This window comes from Heterodontus francisci, unplaced genomic scaffold (assembly GCF_036365525.1).
Source record: "Heterodontus francisci isolate sHetFra1 unplaced genomic scaffold, sHetFra1.hap1 HAP1_SCAFFOLD_106, whole genome shotgun sequence".
Taxonomy (NCBI): domain Eukaryota; kingdom Metazoa; phylum Chordata; class Chondrichthyes; order Heterodontiformes; family Heterodontidae; genus Heterodontus; species Heterodontus francisci.
In genome coordinates this window covers 2,507,630-2,534,926 of record NW_027140940.1, presented here as the reverse complement: position 1 = coordinate 2,534,926, position 27,297 = coordinate 2,507,630, and the positions used below count along the sequence as shown (strand labels likewise).

The window sequence follows — 27,297 nt, the reverse complement described above, 5'->3', positions numbered from 1 at the left end:
ATACCGGTTGAAGTGGAGATGGTAGGGGTAATGGATGGGGTGAAAATTGATAGGCAGGATGTACTGGAAAGGCCGGCACTGCTTAGAGTGTATATGTCACCTGGTCCGGATGTCTTGCACCCAGGTTGCTTCAGGAAGTGAGGGTGGAGATATGGAAGGGCTTTCCATAAACTTCCAATCTTCACCAAGATACGGGGAATGTGCTAGAGGATTGGAGAGTGGCAGATGTGACACCCTTGTTCAAGAAAGTTTGTAAGAACATGTGTAGTAACTACAGACCAGTCGGTTTAACTGTGTTGGGTAAGATTTTGGAACCAATGATCAGGGAAAAAATTCACAGGTGTTTGGAGAGGTTTGAGTTAATTAAGGAGAGTCAGTACGGATTTGTAAAAGGCAGATCATGTTTGACTAATCTAACTGAATTTTTTCAATGATGTAAGAGAGAAGGTTGATGAGGGGAATTCGGTGGACGTTCTCGATATGGATTTTAAAATACCTTTTGACAAAGTTCCACATAAAAGGCTGGTTTAAAAAAAATCAAGGTGCCTGGAATAGAAAGGTCAGTGTCAGCTTAGACAAAAAAACTGGTTTAAGGATGGAAACCAGCGAGTGGTGGTAAATGGTTGTTTATCAGACGACTGGATGGGAGACATTGATGTTCCCCAAGGGTCAGTGCTGGTGCACTGATTTTATTTGTGACATATATAAATGACTTGGATGTTGGAACGGAGTAAAATTTCAAAATTTACTGATGATACCAAACTCGGAGATGTAGCAGACTGTGAGGATGTCACCAATCGACTGTAACAGGGCAGAGATAGACTAGTAATATAGGCAGACAAGTGGAAGATGGAATTTAATACAGTGAAGTGTGAGGTGATGCATTTTGGCAGAATGGGGAGGGAGAGGCAATATAGACTTAATGTCATAGTTCTAAAGAGTGTGGAGGGACAGAGGGACAATGTCTTCCCTAATCAGTACTGTCAGCACACTTCCCTTTTATCCTTCCCTATCTTTACATCAGTTCTGATGAAAGGTCACAGACCTGAAACGTTAACTCTGCTTCTCTCTCCACAGATGCTGCCTGACCTGCTGAGTATTTACTGCACTTTGTTTTTATTTCATATTCCCACATGCTGTTTGTATTTGTAGTTCAACAAACTTATTCACCACACTTTGTGCTTATACACACATGTCTAAACATGTTTTTGTAATCCATGTAATCCTTCTTAATCTCTCTATCTCTGTAATCTCCTCCACAACTCTCCAAGATATCTGCGCTCCTCTAATTCTGGCCTCTTGTACATCCCTGATTTTAATCGCTCCACCGTTGGTGACCTTCAGTTTTCTAGGCCCCAAGCTCTGGAATACCCTCCCCAGACCACTTTCTTCCAATAAGAAACTCCTTAAAACCTACTTTTAACCAAGCTTTTGGTCACCTGATCTAATATCTCCATATAAAGAAAAAGACTTGCATTTCCATAGCGCTTTTCACAACCACCGGATGTCTCAAAACACTTTACAGTCAATGAAGTAAATAAAGAGTCCACAAAGAGATATAGATAGGTTAAGTGAGTGGGCAAAACTTTGGCAGATGGAGCATAATGTGGGAAAATGTGTACTTGTCTACTTTGGCAGGAAGAATTGAAAAGCAGTATATTATTTCAATGGAGAGAAATTGCAGAACTGCAGTACAGAGGGATTTGGGTGTCCAGGTTTCATGGAGACACCCAAGATCACGTCGTTGGCACCAGCTGGACCTCATCGTCACAAGGCGAGCCTCTATAAGCAGTGTCCAAATCACATGCAGCTTCCACAGTGCGGACTGCGACACCGACCACTCCCTGGTATGCAGCAAAGTTAGACTCAAACCAAAGAAGCTGCATCACTCCAAGCAGAAGGGCCACCCACGCATCAACATTAACAGAATTTCTTATCCACAGCTGTTACATAAGTTTCAAAATTCACTTGAGAAAGCCCTTCAAAACACTCCGACAGGGGATGCAGAGACCAAGTGGGCCCACATCAGAGACGCCATCGTTGACTCAGCAATGACTACCTTTGGCAAACATGAGAAGCAGAATGCAGACTGGTTTCAATCTCACTTTGAAGAGCTGGAACTTGTCATAGCCGCTAAGCGCATTGCACTGCTGAACTATAAGAACGCCCCGAGTGAATTAACATCCGTAGCAGTTGAAGTAGCCAGAAGCACTGCACAAAGAACAGCCAGGCGCTGTGCAAATTACTACTGGCAACACCTATGCAGTCGTATTCAGCTGGCCTCCGACACCGGAAACATCAGAGGAATGTATAATGACATTAAGAGAGCTTTTGGACCAACCATCAAGAAGATCGCCCCCCTCAAATCTAAATCAGGGGTTACGATCACTGACCAACGCAAGCAAATGGACCGCTGGGTGGAGCACTACCTAGAACTGTACTCCAGGGAAAATGTTGTCATTGATTCTGCCCTCAATGCAGCCCAGTCTCTGTCAGTCATGGATGAGCTGACAAACAGCCAACAAAATCGGAACTCAGTGATGCCATTGATTCTCTAGCCAGTGGAAAAGCCCCTGGGAGGATGGCATTTCCCCTGAAATAATCAAGAGTGCCAAGCCTGCCATACTCTCAGCGCTCCATGAACTGCTTTGCCTGTGCTGGGATGAGAGAGCAGTACCACAGGATATGCGCGATGCCAATATCATCACCCTCTGCAAGAACAAGGGTGACCGCGGTGACTGCAACAACTACCGTGGAATCTCCCTGCTTGGCATAGTGGGCAAAGTCATTTTAAACAGCCTCCAGAAGCTGGCTGAGCGTGTCTATCCTGAGGAACAGTGTGGCTTTCGAGCATAGAGATCCACCATTGACATGCTGTTCTCCCTTCGCCAGATACAGGAGAAATGCCGCAAACAACAGATGCCCCTCTATGTTGCTTTCATAGATCTCACCAAAGCCTTTGACCTCACCAGCAGACGTGGTCTCTTCAGACTACTAGAAAAGATCAGATGTTCACCAAAGCTACTAAGTATCAACACCTCATTCCATGACAATATGAAAGGCACAATTCAGCATAGCGTCGCCTCATCAGACCCCTTTCCTATCCTGAGTGGCGTCAAACAGGGCTGTGTTCTTGCACCTACACTGTTTGGGATCTTCTCACTGCTGCTCTCACATTCCTTCAGAAGAAGGAATTTTCCTCCACACAAGATCAGGTGGCAGGTTGTTCAACCTTGCCCGTCTTGGAGCGAAGACCAAAGTACGGAAGGTCCTCATCAGGGAACTCCTCTTTGCTGACGATGCTGCTTTAACATCTCACAGTGAAGAGTGGCTGCAGAGAATCATCGACAGGATTGCGGCTGCCTGCAACAAATTTGGCCTAATCATCAGCCTCAAGAAAACAAACATCATGGGACAGGACGTCAGAAATGCTCCATCCATCAATATCGGCGACCACGCTCTGGAAGTGGTTCAAGAGTTCACCTACCTCGGCTCAACTGTCACCAGTAACCTGTCTCTCGATGCAGAAATCAACAAGCGCATGGGAAAGGCTTCCACTGCTATGTTCTGACTGGCCAAGAGAGTGTGGGAAAATGGCACACTGACATGGAACACAAAAGCCGAGTGCATCAAGCCTGTGTCCTCAGTACCTTGCTCTACGGCAGCGAGGCCTGGACAACGTATGTCAGCCAAGAGCAACGTCTCAATTCATTCCATCTTCGCTGCCTCCGGAAAATCCTTGGCATCGGGTGACAGGACCGTATCTCCAACACAGAAGTCCTCAAGGCGGCCAACATCCCCAGCATATACGCCCTACTGAGCCAGCGGCGCTTGAGATGCCTTGGCCATGTGAGCCGCATGGAAGATGGCAGGATCCCCAAGGACACATTGTACAGCGAGCTCGCCACTGGTATCAGACCCACCGGCCGTCCATGTCTCCGCTTTAAAGACATCTGCAAATGCGACATGAAGTCCTGTGACATTGATCACAAGTCGTGGGAGTCAGTTGCCAGCAATCGCCAGAGCTGGCGGGCAGCCGTAAAGGCGGGGCTAAAGTGTGGCGAGTCAAACAGACTTAGCAGTTGGCAGGAGAAAAGACAGAACGCAAGGGGAGAGCCAACTGTGTAACAGCCCCGACAACCAATTTTAATTGTAGCACCTGTGGCAGTCTGTCACTCTAGAATTGGCCTTAACTCGCCACTCCAGACGCAGCTTCACAAACCACTGACCACCTCCAGGTGCTTACCCATTGTCTCTCGCGATAAGGAGGCCAAAGAAGGAAAGATTACCTTCGAGGTCTGACTTTTTAACTTTCGCCTGATGTCCTGAAAATCAGACGATAGGACCTCAATACCTGCCCTCTCTAGGTCGTTGGTACTGATGTGTACCACAACTTCTAGCTCGCTTCCTTCCCCCTGCAAACTATTCTACACTCTCTCCTTTACCCCGGCATTAGGGAGGCAACACACCATGTGAGACTCACAATGAGGGTTACAGAAATGCCTGACTATGGGCGGCACAGTGGCGCAGTGGTTAGCACCGCAGCCTCACAGCTCCAGTGACCCGGGTTCAATTCTGGGTACTGCCTGTGTGGAGTTTGCAAGTTCTCCCTGTGTCTGTGTGGGTTTCCTCCGGGTGCTCCGGTTACCTCCCACATGCCAAAGACTTGCAGGTTGATAGGTAAATTGGCCATTAGCAATTGCCCCCAGTATAGGTAGGTGGTAGGGAAATATAGGGACAGGTGGGGATGTGGTCGAAATATGGAATTAGTGTAGGATTAGTATAAATGGGTGGTTGATGGTTGGCACAGACTCGGTGGGCCGAAGGGCCTGTTTCAGTGCTGTATCTCTAAACTAAACTAAACTATGGAATCTCCTATAACCACTCTACACTTTGCTGTTCCCCCCTGTGCAGTCTCTTGCTCATTGGTGCCATGGTCTGGACTGCTCTCCAATGTGTTGTCATTCTCAGCAGTCTCCAATGGGAGGAGATGTTTCAGGTACAGGTTCAGTCCATTCGAACAAGGGTAAAAGTTAGTGGAACCAAAGCCAGGACTCCTGGGATGATGAACGAGATAGAGAATATACTGAAACAAGAAAAGGGTGTATGATTCATGTCAGCTGGATTCTTCATGAGAGAACCAGGACAAATACAATAAGCTGAAAGGGGAAGTGAAGAGAAAAATAAGACTGGCAAAGAGAGAATGTGAGAATAGAATGACAGTTAATATAAAAGGGAATCCAAAAATCTTCTGCAGGCATGTAAATGGTAAGCGGGGAGGCAGGGTGGGGTCTATTAGTAACTAAGAAGGTGATATATGTTTAGAGACACAGGGCAAGGTTAAAATACCTAATCAGTACTTTGTATTGGTGTCTGCTGAGGAAGATGATGCTGACAAAATAGCAGTAGAAGTGGAGATGCTGGAAGTAATGGACGGGTGAAAATTGCTCTGCCGGATGGACTGGAAAGGCTGGCTTTGCTTGGAGTGGATGGGTCGTCTGGTCCGGATGGCTTGCATCCCAGGTTGCTCAGGGAGGTGGGGTGGAGAGAGCAGAAGGGCTTGTCATAATCTTCCAATCTTCCCTAGATACAGGGGAGGTGTCAGAGGATTGGAAAGTGGTAAATATGACACACTGACTCAAAATAGGGTGCAAGGACATTCGTAGTAACTACAGGACGGGCAGTTTAACATCAGTGGTGGGTAAGGTTTTAGAAAGAATAATCAGGGAAAAAACATTGATCAGCACTTGGAGAGGTTTATGTTAATTGAGGAGAGCCAGCATAGATTTGTAAAATCTATGAGTCATGTTGTTTTTCAGAGTGGAGGATGGTAGACAGGAGTCAATACTGGGACCACTGCTTTTTTGATATATACAAATGACTTGGATATTGGAATACAGAGTAGAATTTCAAAATTTGCCAACGATACCAAACTTGGAGATGTGGCAAACAGTGAAAATCAGGAAACAAAAGGGAGGGAGGAATTTAAAACAATCACCCTCACTGGAGAAAAAGTAATGGGAATACTAATGGAACTAAAGGCTGTCAAGTCCCCTGGACCTGATGGCCTGCACCTGAGAGTCTTAAAGGAAGTGGCTGCAGAGATAGTGGATGCACTGGTTTTAATCTTCCAAAATTCCCTCGATTCTGGAAAGCTCCCAGTGGATTGGAAAAAACACAAATATAACACCTCTGTTCAAGAAAGGAGAGAGACAGAAAGCAGGAAACTACAGGCCAGTTAGCCTAACATCTATCGCTAGAATCCATTATTTAAAGAGGTAGTAGCAGGATATCTGGAAAAATCACAATACAATCAGGCAGAGTCAACATGGTTTTGTGAAAGGGAAATCGTGTTTGACAAATTTATGAGAGTTCTTTGAGGATGTAACAAGCAGGGTGGATAAAGGAGAACCAGTAAATGTAGTGTATGTTGATTTCCAAAAGTTATTCGATAAGGTGCCACATAAAAGGTTACTGCACAAGATATGAGCTCCTGGTACTGGGGGCGATATATTAACATGGATAGAGGACTGGCTAACTGACAGGAAACAGAGAGTCAGGATAAATGGGTCATTTTCAGGATGGCAAACTGTAACTAGCAGAGTGCCACAGGGATCAGTGCTGAGGTCTCAACTACTTACAATCTATATTAATGACTTAGATGAGGAGACTGAATGTATTGTAGCCAAATTTGCTCATGATATGAAGATAGGTATGAAAGCAAGTTGTGAGGAGTCTGCAAAGGGATATCGATACGTTAAGTGGGTGGGCAAAAACTGTTTGTGAGTCATGTACAAGGTCACCCAGGTCCCTCTGGACCACAGCATTCTGCAGTCTCTCTCCATGTAAATCATTTTATTCCTGATGGCAGATGGAGTATAATGTGAGAAATGTGAAGTTGTCCACTTTAGCAGGAATACAATTATTTACATAGAGAGAGACTACAGAATGCTGTGGTCCAGAAGGACCTGGGTGACCTTGCACATGACTCACAAACAGTCAGCATGCAGGAACACCAAGTAATTAGGAAAGCAAATGAATGTTGGCCTTCATTGCAAAGGGGATGCCGTATAAAAATAGGTAAGTCTTGCTACAACAGTACAGATCATTGTTGTGTCCGCATCTGCAGTACTCTGTGCAGTTTTGGTCACCTTATTTAAGGGGGGACACACTTGCATTGGAAGTAGTTCAGAGGTCACTAGGCTAATTCCTGAATGAGGGTGTAGGCCCTGAAAAGTTGGTCAAGTAACACTTTATACCCAGCATGCTCTTGGGCAGCTAAAGATAAGTGCAGAACTTGCTGAAGTAAGCTAACAGACATGTCGAAGCTTGTGGTGAGGGATATGTGACCATTAGACTAGAGTGTTGAACAAGAATAGATAAAAGAGGAACAGATATAGGGGAATGAACAGTGGTTATTGTAAACAAGTCTGGACTTCTGTCCAGGTGGCTAAATGGCTAATGCTGTTCAAAGATGAGATAATGCTTCAAGATTTGTGCAAAACAAGATCATGTGAGTCATGGGTTGAACAAGGAGCCTTCAAAGAATATATAAGGGTTAAAACTGGAAGGTATTCTCGGCGGGAAGCCGGGAACAACTCTCGAAGACAGGACCCTGAGTCTGGAGGCTCAGTGATCAACCGTGACAAGAGACTGATCACCTCTGTGTTGACGGGTAGTATCTTGTGCAAGAAGTGAGACTTGTACTTATTTGGTTTCTAAATAAAACTGCTGTAAGCTTTTGTATGCTTTAAGTGATTCGAGTACTAATAAAGTGAAGTTATCCGAGATTTTGGTTTTAGTGTATCTTTGTCTGTCACATCAGTTGATACCCTACAGAGAAAAAGGGTCAACAAGGGGTTTGTCTGATGAGGAAAGGTTGAGCAAGTTGGACGTATACTCATTGGAGTTTAGAAGATTGAGATGTGATCGAATTGAAAAATATAAGATTCTGAGGGGACTTGACAGGGTAGATGCTGAGGGGATGTTTCCCCTAGTGGGGAATGTAGAACTGGGGGGAATGGGGGAGGGGGAGGGGGGGAGCACAGGTTCAAACTAAGGGGCCTCCCATTTCAGACGGAGATGAGGAGGAACTTCTTCTCCGAGGGTTGTTAGTGTTTGGAATTCTCTTCCCCAGAGAGCAGTGGAGGCTGGATCATTGAATATATTCAAGGCTGCGTTAGACAGGTTTTTGATTGACAAGGGAGTCAAGGTTTAGTGGGGGCTGACAGAAAAGCAGAGATAAGGCCACAATTAGATGAGCCATGATCTTATTGAATGACAGAACAGACTCGAGGGGCTGAATGGCCTACTCCTGCTCCTATTTCTAATGTTCTTATGAGGATGATACCAATCGCCTGCATCAGGACATAGATAGGCTATCAGAATGGGCAGACAAATAGCAGATGGAATGTCATACAGAGAAGTGTGAGGTGATGCATTTGACAGAAGGGATAGGGAGAGGCAATACAGACTTAGTGGCACAGTTCCAGACTGTGCAGGAACAGAGGGACCTGGGGATTCATGTGCATGGGTCTTTGAACAAGGTAGGACATATTGGGAGAGTAGTTAACAACGTTTATGGGATTTTTAAAATGTATTTTATTCATTCATGGGATGTGGACATCGCTGGCTGTGCCAGCATTTACTGCCCATCCCTAATTGCCCTTGAGAGGGTGGTGGTGAGCTGCCTTCTTAAACCGCTGCAGTCCATGTGAGGTAGGTACACCCACAGTGCTGTTAGGAAGGCAGTTCCAGCATTTTGACCCAGCGACAGTGAAGGAATAGCGATATAGTTCCAAGTCAGGATGGTGTGTGACTTGGATGGGAACTTGCAGGTGGTGATGTTCCCATGCATCTGCTGCCCTTGTCCTTCGAGGTGGTAGAAGTCGTGGGTTTGGAAGGTGCTGTCTAAGGAGCCTTGGTGCGTTGCTGCAGTGTATCTTGTAGATGGTACACACTGCTGCCACTGTGCGTCGGTGGTGGAGGGAGTCAATGCTTGTGGATGGTGTGCCAATCAAGCTGGCTGCTTCCTTCTGGATGGTGTCGAGCTTCTTGAGTGTTGTTGGAGCTGCACCCATCCAGGCAAGTGGAGAGTATTCCATCACACTCCTGACTTGTGCCTTGTAGATGGTGGACAGGCTTTGGGGAGTCAGGAGGTGAGTTACTCGCTGCAGGATTCCTCGCCTCTGACCTGCTGTTGTAGCCATGGTATTTATATGGCTACTCCAGTTCAGTTTCTGGTCAATGGTAGCCCCTAAGATTTTGATAGTGGGGGATTCTGCGATGGTAATGCCGTTGAATGTCAAGGGGAGATGGTTAGATTCTCTCTTGTTGGAGATAGTCATTGTCTGGCACTTGTGTGGCGCAAATGTTACTTGCCACTTATCAGCCCAAGCCTGGATATTGTCCAGGTCTTGCTGCATTTCTACATGGACTGCTTCAGTATTTGAGGAGTCGCGAATGGTGCTGATATCACGCGGAGTGAATCGAATTGGCTGAAGTCTGGCATCTGTAATGCTGGGGACTTCAGCAAGGGGTCGATATGGATCATCAACTCGGCACTTCTGGGTGAAGATTGTTGCAAATGCTTCAGCCTTATTTTTCACACTGATGTGCTGTGCTCCCCATCATTGAGGATGGGAATATTTGTGGAACCACCTCCTCCAGTTAGTTGTTTATTTGTCCACCACCATTCACAAATGGATGTGGCAGGACTGCAGAGCTTAGATCTGATCCGTTGCTTATGGGATCGCTTAGCTCTGTCTATTGCATGCTGCTTATGTAATTTGGCATGCAGTTAGTCCTGGGTTGTGGCTTCACCAGGTTGACACCCCATTTTGAGGTATGCCTGGTGCTGCTCCTGGCATGCCCTCCTGCACTCTTCATTGAACCAGGGTTGGTCTCCTGGCTTGATGGTAATGGTAGAGTGGGGGATATGCCGGGCCATGAGGTTACAGATTGTGGTTGAGTACAATTCTGCTGCTGCTGATGGCCCACAGCGCCTGTTGGATTCCCAGTTTTGCATTGCTAGATCTGTTCGAAATCTATCCCATTTAGCACAGTGATTGTGCCACACAACACGATGGACGGTATCCTCAATGTGAAGGCGGGACTTCGTCTCCACACGGACTGTGCGGTGGTCACTCCTACCAATACTGTCATGGACAGAAGCATATGCGGCAGGCAGATTGGTGAGGTCAAGTATGTTTTTCCCTCGTGTTGGTTCCCTCACCACCTGCCGGAGACCCAGTCTAGCAGCCATGTCCTTTAGTCCTCGGCCAGCTCAGTCAGTAGTGGTGCTACCGAGCCACTCTTGGTGATGGACATTGAACTCCCCCACCCAGAGTACACTTTGTGCCCTCGTCGCCCCCAGTGCTTCCTCCAAGGGATCTTGGGCTTCATAAATAGAAGTATTGAGTACAAAAGCAGGGAAGTTATGTAGCATCTTTATAAAGCTCTGGTTAGGCCACAATTGGAGTATTACGCCCAGATGTGGTCACCACACATTAGGAAGGATGTGAGGGTCCCTGAGAGGGTGCAGTGGAGATTTAGCAGAACAGTTCCAGGGGTGGGGGATTTTAGCTGCAAGGTTAGATTGGAAAATCTGGGGTTGTTCTCCTTACATAAGAATTAGTCGGCGGAGTAGGCCACTCAGCCCCTCGAGTCTGCTCCATTCAATAGGATCATGGCTGATATCCTGCCTATCCTCAATAACCTTTCACCCCCTTGCATACAAAGAATCTATCTCCCTCTAACTTAAAAACATTCAAAGACTCTGCTTCCACCACCTTTTGAGGAAGGAATTTCCAAAGACTCACGAACCTGAGAGAGAAAAAAATTCTCATCTCTGTCTTAAATGGGCGATCCCTTATTTTTAAACAGTGACCCCTGATTCTAGATTCTCCCACAAAAGGAAGCATCCTTTCCACATCCACCTTGTCAAGACCTATCAGAATCTTATATGTTTCAATCAAGTTACCTCTTACTCTCCTAAACTTCCAGTGAATACAAGTCTAGCCTGTCCAACCTTTCCAATAGGACAACCCACCCATTCCAGATATTACTCTAGTAAACCTTCTTTGAACTGCTTCCAATGCATTTCCATCCTTCCTTAAATAAGGAGACCAATGCTGTACACATTACTCCAGATGTGGTCTCAACAATACCCTGTATAACTGAAGCATAACCTCCCTACTTTTGTATTGAATTCCCCTCACAATAAATGAAAATATTCTATTAGCTTTCCTAATTACCTGCTGTACCTGTATACTAACCTTTTGTGATTCATGCACTAGGACACCCAGATCCCTCTGCATCTCCGAGCTCTGCAATCTCTCACCATTTAGATAATATGTTTCTTTTATTCTTCCTGCCAAAATGGACAATTTCAGGATCACAGAATTGTTACAGTGCAGAACGAGGCCATTCAGCCCATCGTGTCTGCACCAGCCCTCTGAATGAGCAATTCACCCAATGACATCCCCCCGCAAATCTTTCCTTTCAAGTATTCCCTTTTGAAAGTTATGATTGAATCTGCTTCACTGTCATTTCAGGCAGTGCAATCCAGATCACAGCAAATGACTGTGTAAGACTTCTTCAAGACACTACTTCAGCCTCCGCTGGAGTATTGTGTCCAATTCTAGGCACCACACTTGAGGGAAGACGTGAGGGCTTTGGAGAAAGTACAGAAAAGATTAAAAAGAATGGTTCCAGGGATGAGGAACGTCAGTTATGAAGATAGACTGGGGAAGTTAGGACTGTTCCAGAGTCTATAGAATTTTGGAAAATGACCACCAATACATCCACTATTTCCAGGGCCATTAATGAGTAGTAATGACTTGGAACTCACTGCCTATGAGGGTGTTGGAAGTGGAGATGATCAATGATTTCAAAAGAGAGTTGGATCGGCAATTGATGGAAATAAACTCGCAGGGCTATGGGGATAGAGCAGGGGACTGAGTGAACTACAATACAGAGAGCTGGCATGGACTCAATGGGTCAAATGGCCTCCTTCTGTGACATAAAGACTCTCGAATGAGAATGTGGAACCTGCTACCACAGTAGGTATTTGTGGTGAATAGTTTATATACATTGAAGGAGAGGTTAGATAATCAGATGAGAGAGAAGACAATAGAGAGTTATGTTGATAGAATTAGATGAGGAAAGACAGGAGGAGGCTCGAGTGCAGCATAAATGCCTGCATGGACTGGTTGGGCCGAATGGCCTGTTTCTGTGCTGTATATCCTCTGTAATACAGTACTGTCTGTGTGAAGTCTTTAACTGTCCCTCAGTCTGGTCTCATTGCCTGATGATCAGAATTACTCTCCTGGAGATTAGTGACCAGCCTCGTCATGTTTGGGGGAAATGGTCTCATTTCTGTCACTTCTTAAATCCTGGAGTTTATGGGAATGGGGTGATTTCCCCTGAATTAAATGATAAAACGGTGATTTCCTGTACTTTTTACTCTGTACAGTATATCTTCTTCTTTGGCCTCCTTGTCTCGAGAGACAATGCGTAAGCGCCTGGAGGTGGTCAGTGGTTTGTGAAGCAGCGCATGGAGTGGCTATAAAAGCCAATTCTAGAGTGACAGACTCTTCCACAAGTGCTGCAGATAAAATTGGTTGTCGGGGCTGTTACACAGTTGGCTGTCCCTTTGCGCTTCTGCCTTTTTTCCTTCCAACTGCTAAGTCTCTTCGACTTGCCACATGACTGTATTAAATGTATTAAATTAAATCCAGATCCTGAATTAAATGATAAAACGGTGATTTCCTGTACTTTTTACTCTGTCCAGTAGATCAATCTGTATAATACCTGGGGTGAGTTATATTGTGAAATGGTGCTAACTGCTGCTGTAAAATCCATTCCCCCAGGATTTTATATAACAAGGAGAATTGATTCTGTCCCATTGCAAGTTTTAAATGTGCCTGTGCTCCTATTTTACAGGGGAGGGGAGTCTCTCACTTTATTCCCCATTAAACTGGCACTGCATTTATTTCAAAGGTTAACTGGTCCGACAGTTTTGGGGAATTTTTGGAAGTTCCCTCCTAGATTGGTACTTCACACAAGGGGACGGATTATGGGAAATTCCCGGGTTCAGGCCCCTGGCTTACCCAGGAGCTGCTGCTGTGAGACTCCACCACTGACCGGTGTGTGTCTGTACTCCGGGTTTAATACCCCATAACACGTCAGACTGGAGTCTTTTTATCAGCAAGTTGAACCTCCCAAATGTCACTCTTTACTTAATGTTCAGGACTGTGAATAATTCTAAACATTTACAGAAAAAATAATTCCTGTTTTCCCAATACTCCCAATCCAGGAAACGTCTCCCTCGACATACACATCCTGCATGGGATTGGATTAAATATCTAATGTTAATTATTTAAACTCAGGTTTCTGTCCTGTTTCTAGTTAAAATGGTGGATGTGGAAAATATTTGACATTAATTTTCTGTACTACTGGTTTATATTATATATTTACATTCTGCTGTCCAGCCTTATTAATGATGATTTATTGTAATTAAATTATCAGACCCTTTCAGTGACCTGTATTTACTGATTCCATACAGATTGTAAAATCCCTGATGGTTCACAAGGATCCATTTTAGATTTTCCAGTCCTGATGGTAAAACTAAACAATCCTCTTATTATTTGTCATTGTTGTGTTAAATCTGTTTCTCTCTGGTTTAACTGAACTGCAGCCGAAGGTTAACAGCTAAAACTGAGCAAGGCATGAAGGGAAAAGTTGCCAGCTTTACACAAGGAGAAGGAGCTGTGAAGCAGCTGAAGTCATTATTTTCCAGCCTGCTAGGCATTGGGTGATAAAACATTCAATGAGACTGTGGGATGCTGTGGTAACAAGGTTACAGATAAGAAGGAAGGCCAGCAGATGGATTTTGATTTTAAACCTAAGCAGACAGACGACTCCAGGCCCTGAGTGTACGTGACAAAGAACATTTGCGATGCTGGGAGAAACTGGATAAGAAGGGGAGGCTAGGAGCCCCGAAAGGAGAAGACCTGCAGGACCATCACGGAAAGGGAACCCTGAGTCCACTTCAGTGAAGAGAACCCATCAGAGGGAGACTGATCACCTCACCTCACAATGGGTCGTATTGAAGTCCAAGCCGTGAGTCTTGTGATTTATTGCAACAAGTAGTTGAACAAGTGAAATTACAAGTAGCTAAGTGATTTAAGTAACAATAAAGGTGTTTATACGAAGTATCTTGTGCAGGTGTCTTTTGTCTGCCACATCAGTTGACACCCGAGTTTGAGGGTCAACAGAACGGTTTCTTTCCCTTCATTACGGAGCAACAACACAATCTGTGACTGTTCAACATTTCAACAGTTAGAGACAAATAAACAGTTACCTCAACACCTGGATTGTGTGCAATACGGATCCCAGCTGTTGGAGTCCTTCACACTGAATGTTGCAGTTATATAGATCAATGTTTTTTATGGTATCACAGAGACCAATAACGTGAGACAGGACCGCACAGTCAATTGGAGTCAGTCGCAATTCACTAAATGTAAGTGTGTTCACAGATCCCACTGTGTCCTGAACTAGTGCTTTATTCTGAGACTCAGTCAGGTAGTGCAATGTGTTCAGGAGGTTCCTTTTATCATTTTCACGGTTTGTGTTTCTAATCGCTCCTTTAAACTTCTCCTTCACCCAGTCAATCACTCGGCAGGTTGTTTGATGAGGAAATGGACCCAGAAACTCCTCCAGGGGTCGAGCTGCCTGTGGGGAGGAGAGACCAGCAACAAAACGCAGAAATATCTCAAATCTTCCATCCTTCATCCTGCGGGCATCACTGAGGAGTTTCCGGATGTCCCCGGGATTTGGAGACAGGAATTGTGCGAGTGCGGCTACAAACTCTTGGATGGTGAGGTGCGGGAATGTGTAAACCACATTCTGGACAGAATCATCTCTCTCCAAAAGTTCCATCAGGAATCCAGACAGGAACTGGGAAGGTTGCAGATTGTACTCGATCAAATCTCCATCTCTAAACACAATCTTCTTCCTGGAGACTCCTGTGAAGGCCATCTCACCGATCTTCAGTAACACATCACGGGGGTTTTCAATCTCTCGGCTATGGTTTTTCAGAATGTTGTAAATATAGTAGGAATATAGCTGGGTGATGGTCTTGGGAACTTGCTGCTGTTTCCTGTCTCTTTGTGTAAAGAAGGGACCCAGTGACAGACAGAGGATCCAGCAGTAGGAAGGGTTGTAGCACATGGTGTACAGGATCTCATTCTCCTCCACGTGTTTGAAAACAGCTGCTGCCACCATCTGATCTTCAAAAAACTTGTTGAAATATTCCTTCCGTTCATCACCAACAAATCCCAGGATTTCAGTCCAGACACTGATCTCAGCCTTTTCCAATAAATGTAATGCAGTGGGACGACTGGTCACTAACACTGAACATCCTGGGAGCAGCTTGTGTTGTATTAAACAGTACACAATGTCAGACACTTCACACCAGCATTCGGGATCTGTGCACATAGACTGAGGTTCTGTATTTCTCCGATTGTCACCAAAATCGATCGTGTCCTTGAATTCATCCAAACCATCAAATATAAACAGCAATCCCTCTGGATTCTTCCAGAGCTCTCCCAGGATATTCCCAAAGTAGGGATACTGATCCAGTACCAGATTCCTCAGGTTTATTCTACAGTTCATAGTATTCAAATCCCGGAATTTAAAACTGAAAACAAATTGAAAGTTTGGGTATATTTTCCCAGTGGCCCAGTCATAAACAATCTTTTGTACCATTGTTGTTTTTCCAATCCCTGGGACTCCACTCACTGCTGCTGAACTCCCAGATTTGGATTTTCCCCAGGAAAAACTGCTCTGGAATAATTGATCAGGTCGGATTTTTTCCAGTTCTCTCCGGAGATGTTTCTCTCTCCACTCTTCATGGTCTCGGCCTCTTATCAGCAGTTCATGTTCTACAAGTGTCCGATCTCGAACAGTAGAAATGACCGTTAGCTCAGCGTATCGATCAACCAGCTGGAAAATCTTAACCTTCTCCTTTATTAGGATAGTGTTCACTCTCAGTGTTTCAGTTTGTACCCGGAGTGTTTCCTTGTGTTTCTGTTGAACATCTTCAATTAGAACAGACAGAAAGTGTTTTTCAATGTTAGCTGTATTGATATAAAAACAACTTCTGAAAACATTTTATTATTCAATAAATGTTGCAAGATTTAACTAAAAGCTTCAACAGAGGTGTGTGTATAAATTAAAACTCAGTTAATTAAAACTTCACCTGAAAATGAACAATGGTGAAAAGAAGTTTTAAATCCTGATTTGATTCTAACATTTACTGAACATGGAGATGCCTACACAGGTGATATTTTCCCTCTGATGGTTAACATGATCTGTCCTGCCCTGTATGATAAGAAATCTCATTACAAATCCACACGTGATCTGGGATATACAACAGTAGAGGTTCCATTGGATTAATTTTTAAAACTATCAGCAGTAAAAATGGGAAATATGACATCGGACACAAGTGGGTTATACTGTGAATTGTCAGTAATCCCACTGTTATTGTATCAGACAATGAGCAGTTCATCTGGCTGGACATTGGCTCCCAGTTCGGCAACATATCAATTTAAAAATTCTCACTGTTTTCAAATCCCTCCATAGCCTGGACCCTCCCTATCGCTGTAACCACCTCCAGCCTGTCAAAACTCTGAGGTCTCTGTTTTTCACCAAGGGTAAAGTAACACACTTATGTCACTGGACTAGTAAGCCAGAGGCCTGGACCACTGATCCGGAGATATGAGTTTCTATACAACCATGGCAGCTGGGGAATGTTAATTCTGTTCAGTAAATAAATGTGGAATAAAGCTGGTATCTATTTATTTTATTTATTTCGAGATACAGCACTGAAACAGGCCCTTCGGCCCACCAAAGTCTGTGCCAACCAACAACCACCCATTTTATACTAACCCTGCAGTAATCCCATATTCCCTATCACCTACCTACACTAGGGGCAATTTACAATGGCCAATTTACCTATCAACCTGCAAGTCTTTTGGCTGTGGGGGGAAACTGGAGCACCCGGCGAAAACCCACGCGGTCATAGGGAGAACTTGCAAACTTCGCACAGGCAGTACCCAGAATCGAACCCAGGTCCCTGGAGCTGTGAGGCTGCAGCGCTAACCACTGCGCCACTGTATCAAGAATGTTGTCCATGAAAACTACGAGATTGTCATGAAAACCCACTTGGTTCACTAATGTCATTTAGGGAAAGAAATCTGCCAACCTTATCCAGTCTGGTTCCAGGTGACTCCAGACACACAACAATGTGGTTGACTGCGAACTGCTGGCTGAAATGGCCTGGCAAGTTACTCAATTCTATCAGATCAGTATTTAAAAAGGTATTTAAAACCAGACAAACCACTGGCATCGACTGAGGCCTCAATGACACAACCAGCCCAGTCAACCCTGTAAACTTCTCCTCACTAACATATGGGTTCTTGTGCCAAAATTGGGAGAGCTGTCCCACACTCAAGCAACAGCCTGAGATATTCATAATCACAGAATCATAACTTTCAGCCAATGTCCCAAACGACTCGATCACCATCGCTAGTTACATCCTGTCAGACTGGCAGGTCATACCCACCTGAAGTGGCAGCACAGTCGTACAGAGTCAGGAGGGAGTGGCCATCACAGTCCCCAAAAATGACTCCAGACCCTATGAAGTTTTATGGTATCAGATCAACCATGGACAAGGAAACATTCTGCTGATTATTACCGACTGCCCTCAAATCATTACTCCTCCATATTGAACATCATATGGGAGAAGCACTGAGGGTAGGAAGGGCACAGAATGTTTGCTGGGTGGGGAATTTCAATGTCCATCATCCAGACCGTCTCTCTTGCTCCACTACTGACTGAGCTGGCCGTGTCCTGAAAGACATAGCTGCCAGACTGAGCTTGCGGCAGGTAGTGACAGAACCAACAAGAGGGGAAAATCTACTTGGCCTTCTCCTCACCATTCTACCTATCGCAGATGCATCTGCCCATGATAATATTGGTAACAGCGACCACCACACAGTCCTTGTGGAGACAAAGTACTGTCTTCACACTGAGGGCACCTTCCATTATATTGTGTGGCACAACCACCATGTTAAATGGGACAGATTCAGAACTGATCTAGTAACTCAAAACTGAGCATCCATGAGACACTACAGGCCATCAGCAGCAGCAGTGGTGTCTTCCACCACAATCTCCAACCTCATATCCTTCATTCTACCAAGACCATCAAGCCAGGGTATCAATAAAAGCAAAACACTGCAGATGCTGGAAATCTGAAATAAAAACAAGAAATGCTGGAAATACTCAGCAGGTCTGGCAGCATCTGTGGAGAGAGAAGCAGAGTTAACGTTTCAGGTCAGTGACCCTTCTTTAGAACTGGCAAATATTAGAAATGTGAAAGGTTATAAGCAAGTAAAGCAGGGGTGAGGCAAGAGATAACAAAGGAGAGGGTGTAGATAGGACAATGTCACAGAATAGCTGACCAGAAGGTCATGCAACAAAGGCAAACAATATGTTACTGGTGTGTTGAAAGACAAAGCATTAGTACAGATAGGGTGTTAATGGACTGAAAATTGAACAGCTGCAAGTACAAACATGAAAAAAAATCAGTGGGTAAGCAAACTGAACAAACTAAGATGAAATAAAATAAAATAAACACAAAAAAAATCAAAAAGAAAAAAATTACTAAAAATATAAGTAAAATGGGGGGCCCCGTCATGTTCTGAAATTATTGAACTCAGTGTTCAGTCCGGCAGTCTATAGTGTGCCGAATCGGTAAATGAGATCTGTTCCTTGAGCTTGTATTGATGTTCACTGGAACACTGCAGCAATCCCAGGACAGAGATGTGAGCATGAGAGCAAGGGGGAGTGTTGAAAGGACAAGCAACCGGAAGCTCAGTGTCATGTTTTCAGACTGAGCGGAGGTGTTCTGCAAAGCGGTCACCTAGTCTGCGTTTGGTCTCCCCAGTGTAGAGGAGACCACATTGTGAGCAGCGAATACAGTATACTACATTGAAAGAAGTACAAGTAAATCGCTGCTTCACCTGAAAGGAGTATTTGGGGCCTGGGATAGTGAGGAGAGAGGAGGTAAATGGGCAGGTATTACACCTCCTGCGATTGCAGGGGAAGGTGCCGTGGGAAGTGGACGAGGTGGTGGGGGTAATGGAGGAGTGGACCAGGGTGTCGCGGAGGGAACGATCCCTTCGGAATGCTGACAGGGGAAGGGAGGGGAAGATGCGTTTGGCAGTGGCATCATGCAGCGTTTGGTCTCCCCAGTGTCGAGGAGATCACATTGTGAGCAGCGAATACAGTGTACTATATTGAAAGAAGTACAAGTAAATCTTCTTCACACTTCTTCACACCCTGCCTCCTGTAAGAACTCCATTCCACTCTCCCAGTTTCTCCGGCTCCGACATATCTGCTCTGATGATGCTACCTTCCATGACAGCGCTTCTGATATGTCTTCTTTTTTCCTCATATGAGGATTCCCCTCCACTGGACACAGAGCCCTCAACTGTGTCCGGCCAATCTCCCGCACCTCTACCCTCACCCCTTCCCCTCCCTCCCAGAACCGCAAGAGGGTTCCCCTTGTCCTCACTTTCCACCCCATCAGCCTCCACATCCAAAGGATCATCCTCTGCCATTTCCGCCACCTCCAGGGTGATGTCACTACCAAACGCATCTTCCCCTCCCTTCCCCTATCAGCATTCTGAATGGATCGTTCCCTCCGCGACACCCTGGTCCACTCCACCATTATCCCCACCACCTCATCCCCTTCCCACGGCACCTTCCCCTGCAATCGCAGGTGGTGTAATACCTGCCCATTTACCTCCTCTGTCCTCATTATCTCAGGCCCCAAACACTCTTTTCAGGTGAAGCAGCGATTTACTTGTACCTCTTTCAACGTAGTATACTGTATTTGCTGCTCACAGTGTGGTCTCCTCTACATTGGGGAGACCAAACGTAGACTGGGTAACCGCTTTGCGGAACACCTCCCCTCAGTCCGAAAGCATGACCCTGAGCTTCCGGTTTCTTGCCATTTCAACACTCCCCACTGCTCTCATGCTCACATCTCTGTCCACGGATTGCTGCAGTGTTCCAGTGAACATCAACACAAGCTCAAGGAACAGCATCTCATTTATCGATTCGGCACACGACAGCCTGCTGGACTGATCATTGAGTTCAATAATTTCAGAGCATGACGGGCCCTCCAATTTACTTATATTTTTAGTAATTTTTTCCTTTTTGATTTTTTTTGTGTTTATTTTATTTTATTTTAGTTTGTTCAGTTTGCTTACCCACTGATTTTTTTTCATGTTTATATTTGCGGCTGTTCAATTTTCAGTCCATTAACACCCTATCTGTACTAATGCTTTGTCTTTCAATACACCAGTAACATATTGTTTGCCTTTGCTGCATGACCTTCTGGTCAGCTATTCTGTGACCTTGACCTATCTACACCCTCTCCTTTGTTATCTCTTGCCCCACCCCTGCTTTACTTGCTTATAACCTTTCACATTTCTAATATTTGCCAATTCTAAAGAAGGGTCACTGACCTGAAACGTTGGCCGGAATTTTACGCTGGGCGGATGGGAGTCAGACTCCAACGTAAATGTCGGCGCCGATCCCACTCCCGCTCAGCCTGGGGATCTGTCCTGTATTTTATGGATCCCCAGGCTGTCACTGGCCCGAGGCGGGACTTCCACCCGCTTGAGAGAGGAGATCCTGCCTCAGTGAGCTGCCGGCCAATCAGCGGGTCGGCAGCTCTTAGTCTCAGCAGCGTCACCGGGAGCAGTGGCCACTGCTGAGACTGCAGGCCAGCTGACCGAGGAGGACACAATGGAACCAGGACAGAAGGTAAGTTCGGGCAGCCTCACCAGGGGAATCGGTCGTGCCCTGGTGAGGCTCGGGTGGTCCTCTGGGGGGAGGTGGGCATCTTGGATCCCAGGGTTGGGTTGGGAGGCGGGGGCGGCCCTCAATCGGGTACCCTGTGCCCGATTGCCAGGCCACCTCCCCAGGGTGCGGAAAAGCTGGCAGCTATAGCTGGGCGGTCATTCACGTCCCCGGCACACCTGCTTGCCACAGGTAAAATACCCGTGGAGGCGGGCGAGGGCCGTTGAGTGGCCATTAAGTGGTGAGGCTGCCCGAACTTACCTTCTGTCCCAGTCTCACACCCCCGCCCCCTCTACTGGACCTCCGTAAACTTGGTCGGCGGCAGAATCGGGGTGTTTAAGCCTCCCGGAGCCTGCTGCTCAATTTTACGCCGCACCCGCGCCACCATCCGACCCGCTGGGGCGGCGTAAAATTCCGGCCGTTAACTCTGCTTCTCTCTCCACAGATGCTGCCAGACCTGCTGAGTATTTCCAGTATTTCTTGTTTTTAAGCCAGGGTATCAACCCTGATTCAATGAGGAGTGGGGAAGAACATGCCAAGAGCAGCAGAAGGCATATATAAAAATGAGGTGACAACCTGGTAAGGCGACAACACAGAACTATATGCATGTTAAACAGAGGGTTGAGGGCACTGCCCTGAAGAACTCCTGCAGTGATGTCCTGGGTCTGAGATTAGTTTTTATTCTTTCACGAGATGTGGGCATCACTGGTTGGGACAGCATTTATTGCGCATCCCTAATTGCCCTTGAGAAGGTGTTGATGAGCTGCCTCCTTGAACCACTGCAGTCCATGTGGGTTAGTTACACCCACCGATGCTCAGTTTGGTTTCCATTAGCGTCACTTGGCTTCTGAACTCATTACGGCATTGGTCCAAACATGAACAAAAGAGCTGAATTCAAGAGGTGGGGTGAAAGTGACCAAGTGACTGCCCTCGATATCAATGCAGCATTTTACCCAATATGGCATCAAGGAGCCCTGGCAAAATTGAAGTCAATGGGAATCGTGGGGGGGGGGGGGGGGGGGGGTGAGCTCTCCACTCGTTGGTGTCATACCGAATACAAAGGAAGATGATTGGGGTTGTTGGAGGCCAAACATTTAAGCTCTGGGACATCACTGCAGGGGTTCCTCAGGGTAGTTTCCTACCATCTTCAGCTGCTTCATCAATGACCTTCCTTTCATCATATCAGAAGTGAGGATGTTCATTGATGATTGTAGTCTTCAGTACCATTTGCAACTCCTCAGATACTGAGACTGTCCCCATCCACATGCAGCAAGTCCTGGGCAAAATTCAGCCTTCTGCAAATAAATAGAAAGTAATATTCGTGCCACACAAGTGCCAGGCACTGACCATCTCCAACAAAAGAGAATCGAACCATTTTGCCTTGACATTCAATGGTATTACCATCACTGAGCATCCCACTAAGCCTCCCCCACCCCACCTCAGCATCAATATCCTGGGGGTTGTCACTGACCTGAAAGCTAACTTGACCAACCACACAAATACTGTGACTACAGTATTGAGGCTGGGAATTCTGCAGCGAGTAACCTACTTCCTAACTCTCCAAAGCCTGTTCACCATCCACAAGTCAGGGGCGTGATCGAATACTCTCCACTTGGCTGGATGAGTGCAGCTCCAACAACACTCAAGAAGCTCGACACCATCCAAGACAAAGCAGTCTACTTGATCGGCAGCCCATCCACCAACTTAAACATTCACTCCTCCACCAGCAGCACACAGTGGCAGCAGTGTGTACCAGATACAAGATGCAGTACAGCAACTTGCCAAGCCTCTGCCGACAGTACCTTCCAAACCCACAACCTCTACCAACCAGAGAACAAGGGCAGCAGCTGCATGGTGTCACACTCACGAGAAGTGCAATGGTGGAAATACAGAAGCAAACTGACAATTTATAAAAACTGACCGTCCCTTTGAAAAGTGGACAGTGTGCTGCAAAATGGCTGCCGAAGGTTGGGCTGACTTGGCCTGTATATTCAAACTGTCTCACGATCTGTTAAGAACAAAAGGATACATTCCAGGCTCGGAGGTGTCAATTACACCCATCCTGAAAACATCAAGAGACATTCCTGAATTGAATGGTTTCTTCTGAAACAAAGGATGTGCGACGTAGCCACATTCTGGGCCACTTTGTGGTCACAACAGGGAGGGAGCAGGCATCTTCTAACAGTGACTAATGTGAGTGGTTTTTTTTTAACCTTAAAAAGGTCTCTCTGGAGAGCGAAAGAGAGACAGAGAGAGAGAGAGAGAGAGAGAGAGATAACAGGAATATCTCCAAAAAGAAGTCCAACCAAGGGCTATGAAAAGTAGCCCAGCAAAAACCAAAGAAGGAGCCCTGCTGCAAATTCTCCACTTCAACTTGGTACAGCAGAGAACTGAAAGTGACCAGCGCCTCCTCCAGTCTGAAGTCTTAACTACCAGAAAATGGCAAACACCCAGGCCTGCAACTTTAAAGAAACTGTCCTCGGAGAAGATTCAACAGGTTTACCATGAACCCCTAACACCTACCTAATTTCAAACTATTTACCCTTTTCCTCTCTATCTATCGATTCTTTTGTCAGTGTGTGAGTGAAAACGTGCATGGATGCAGTTACGACCATTTCAGAAATGAAAACTGTTCAATAAATAGTTAATCTTCTGTTTTAAACCTCCAAGAAAACCTGTCACTGTCTGTTTATTTGACAAATAAAACACAAGGGGTTAAAACCTGAACAACAAAATCACTTGCTGTGGTCAGTTGGGAAGTGAACAGTGGGAACAAGCCAGGCCTCACCCACCTGGCCATAACAATGGGAACACCACCACCTACAAGTTCCCCTCTAAGTCACACATCATCCTGACTTGGATCGGTTTTGCTGTTCCTTCACTGTCACTGGGTCAGAAACCTGGAACTCCCTTCCTAACTGCAGTGTGGGTGTACCTACACCAGATAGTCTGCAGCAGTTCAAGACAGCTCCCCATCACCTTCTCAACAGCAATTAGGATGGGCAACAAATGTGGGCCTTGCCAGCGATGCTCAAATCCCATGAACGTATAACAAAAATGTACAGGACTGCTAAGCATTGATCTGATACGTTGGTTGTGGGATCGCTTAGCTCTGTCTACAGCATGCTGCTTCTGCTGTTTATAATGCATGTAGTCCTGTGTCATTACATTATCAGGTTGGTGCCTAATGTTTAAGTATGCCCAGTGCTGATCCTGCAATGCTCTCCTACACTCACCATTGAACCAGGTTGAACCCCTGGCTCCACAGTAACTGTAGAGTGAGAGATATGCCATGCCACGAGGTTACTGGTCACGATGGAATACAATTCTGCTGCTCCTGATGGTTCACAGTGCCTCATGGATTCCCAGATTTGTGTTGTTAGATCTGTTCTGAAACTATTACATTCAACACTATGGCAGTTGCCCCTCAGCACGATGGAGGGGGTCCTCAGTGTGAAGATGGGATTTACTCCACAAGCATTGTGTGGTTGTCACTCCTACCAATACTGTCATGGACAGATGCATCTGCAATAGGTAGATTGGGGAAAATGATGCCAAGCAGGTTTTTACCACGTGTTGGTTCTCCCATCTGTCGCAGGCTCCGTCTGGCAGTTATGTCCTCACGACTTAGCCAGTTCGGTCAGCAGTGGTGCTGCACTGAAGTGCCCCATTCAGAGTACATTCTGTGACATCTCTTCTCAGTGTGTCTTCTGTGTGGTGTTCAACATGAACAAATAATATTTTATCAGCTGAGGGAGTGCTGTAGGTGGTAATCAACAGGATATTTCCTTGTCTATATGTGACCTGATGCCATGAGAATTCAAGGGATCTGGAGTCAATGTTGAGAGCTCCCAGGGCCACTCTCTCCTGACTGTGTAACACTGTGCCACCACCTGTGATGGGTCTGTCCTGTCAGTGGGACTGGACATATCCAGTGATTGTGATGGAGGAATCTGGGCCATTGGCTGAGATATATGATGATGTAACTATGACTATTTCAGGCTGTAGTTTGACGAGCCTGTGGGACAGCTCTCCCAATTTTGGCACAATTCCCCAGATGTCAGTGAGAAGCACTTTGCAGGGTCGACTGGGCTGGTTATATCTGGTGCCCAGGTCAATACTGAATGGTGTCAGCAGTGGCTCAGTTGGTAGCACATTTACTGTGAGTCAGAAGGTTACGGGTTTAAGTCCCACTCCAGAAACCGGAGAATAAAAATCAAGGCTGATACTCCAGTGCAGTACTGAAGGAGTGCTGCACTGCCAGAGGTGCTGTTTTTATGCTGAGACATTAAACCAAAACTCCTTTTCCCTCTGACGTGAATGTACAACTTCCCATGGCACTATTTCGAAGACGACCAGGGGAGTTATGCCAAGGGAGTTATTGCCTGTGTCTTGGTCAACATTTACCCCTCAATCAACATCACAAAAGCAGATTATCTGGTTATTTTTATTGCAAAGTATGACAGATCCTGGATTCATCAATAGAGATACTGAATACAAAAGCAGGGATGTTATGCTGAACCTTTAAAAAGCTCTGGTTAGGCTACAACTTGAGTATTGCAGCCAGTCCTGGTCACCCACACCTTAGGAAGGACGCGAGGGTCCTTGTAATAGAAACATAGGAGGAGTAGGCCATTCAGCCCATTGAGCCTGCTCCATCATTCAATTAGATCATGGTTGATCATCGACCTCAATGCCACTTTCCCACGTTATCTCCATATCCCTTGGTGTCATTAGTACCCAGATATCCATCAATATCTGTCTTGAACATGCTCAATGACTGAGCTTCCACAGCCCTCTGGGGTAGAGAATTCCAAAGATTCATCACCACTCTGAGTGAAGAAATTCTTCATGATCTCAGTCTTAAATAGCCTACCCCTTATTCTGAGACGATGTCCCCTTGTTTAGACTCAAAGCCATGAGAAACATCCCATCTACATCCACCCTGTCACACCCTGTAAGAATTTTGAACGTTTCAATGAAATCAGCTCTCATTCTTCAAAATTCGAGAGAATACAGGCCCAGTTTCCTCGATCTCTCCACATAAGACAATCCCGCCACCCCAGGGTGATGCAGCAGAGATTTACCACAGTTGTTCCAGGGATGAGGGATTTTAGCTACAAGGTCAGGTTGGAGAAGCTGGGGTTGTTCTCCTTGGAGCAAAGGAGATTGAGGGGAGATTTGACAGACAGGTTTGGACAGAGTAGACAGAGAAAAGCTATTCCCATTAGCTGACTGTTCCCAAGACCGTGTACTCAGCTTTAATGTATTCGGCAAGAGAAGCAGGGGGAATGTGAGGAAAAACTTTTACACTCAGCGAGTGGTAATGACCTGGAACTCACTGCCTACGAAGATGGAGGAAGCAGAAACGATCAATGATTTCAAAAGGAAATTGGATGGGCACTTGAGGGAAATAAACTATGGGGAAAGGGCCGGCAAACGGGGCTGATTGGATTCCTCTGCAAAGAGCTGACGTGGACTCAATGGGCCAAATGGCCTCACTCTCTGTGTGGTTATGACTCTATGATGTTTATGGGAGTTTTGTGTGTGCAAGTTGGCTGCTGAGTTTCCCACATTACAACAGTGACTGCATTTCAAAAGTACCTCATGGGCGAGAAAGCGCTTTGGGACGTCTGGGGGTCAAGAAAGGCCCTATATAAATGCAAGGTTTTTATAGTTTACAGCAACTATACATTCCTTCAAGACACAAAAACCACAAAAGCAAAGGCAGTCAACCATGGATAACAAAGGAAGTTAAGGATTGCATAAGATCAAAAGAAAAGGCCAAAAATGAGCCTGAAATAGTAGCAAACCTGAGAATTGGGAGGATTTTGAAATACAGCAAAGCAGAACCAAGAAACTGATAAAGAAAGGAAGAATAGATTATGAATGTAAGCTGGCAGAAAATATAAAAACAAGCTGTAAAAGCTTCTACAGGTATGTAAAAAGGAAACGTTTGGCTGAGACAAATGTGGGTCCATCACAGGCAGAGTCAGGAGAATTTATAATGGGGAATACAGAAAGGGCAGAGAAGCTAAATGATGACTTTGTGTCTGTCTTCACTGAGGAAGATACAAGAAATCTCCCAGAATTAGAGATCCAAATGATTGGGGGGCGGGGGGGGGAAGAGGAACTGAAGGAAATTAGTATTAGTGAGAAGGTTGTATTGGAGAAATTAATGGGGCTGAAGGTTGATAAGTTCCCAGGACCTGATATTCGACATCCCAGAGTGTTGAAAGAGTTAGCTATGGAGATAGTAGATGCATTGATCATTTTCCAAAATTCTATAGATTCTGGAGTGGTTCCTGCAGATTGGAACATCACAAATGTCACCCACAATTTAAGAAGGAAGGGAGGGAG

General features: G+C 45.6%; 1 protein-coding gene across 1 annotated transcript in view; it reads right to left on the bottom strand.

The window, feature by feature from the left end:
* The window catches only part of LOC137361438 (NACHT, LRR and PYD domains-containing protein 3-like), a 31,279-nt gene extending 13,689 nt beyond the window's left edge, over positions 1-17,590 (bottom strand). The window contains exons 1-3 of the mRNA XM_068026299.1: positions 17,230-17,590; positions 16,411-16,470; positions 14,366-16,142 (exon numbers count right to left, since the gene is read on the bottom strand). Of these exons, the coding sequence (XP_067882400.1) occupies positions 14,366-16,142; positions 16,411-16,470; positions 17,230-17,590 (2,198 nt within the window). The remainder of the gene's footprint in view (positions 1-14,365; positions 16,143-16,410; positions 16,471-17,229) is intronic.
* Positions 17,591-27,297: the final 9,707 nt, after the last annotated feature.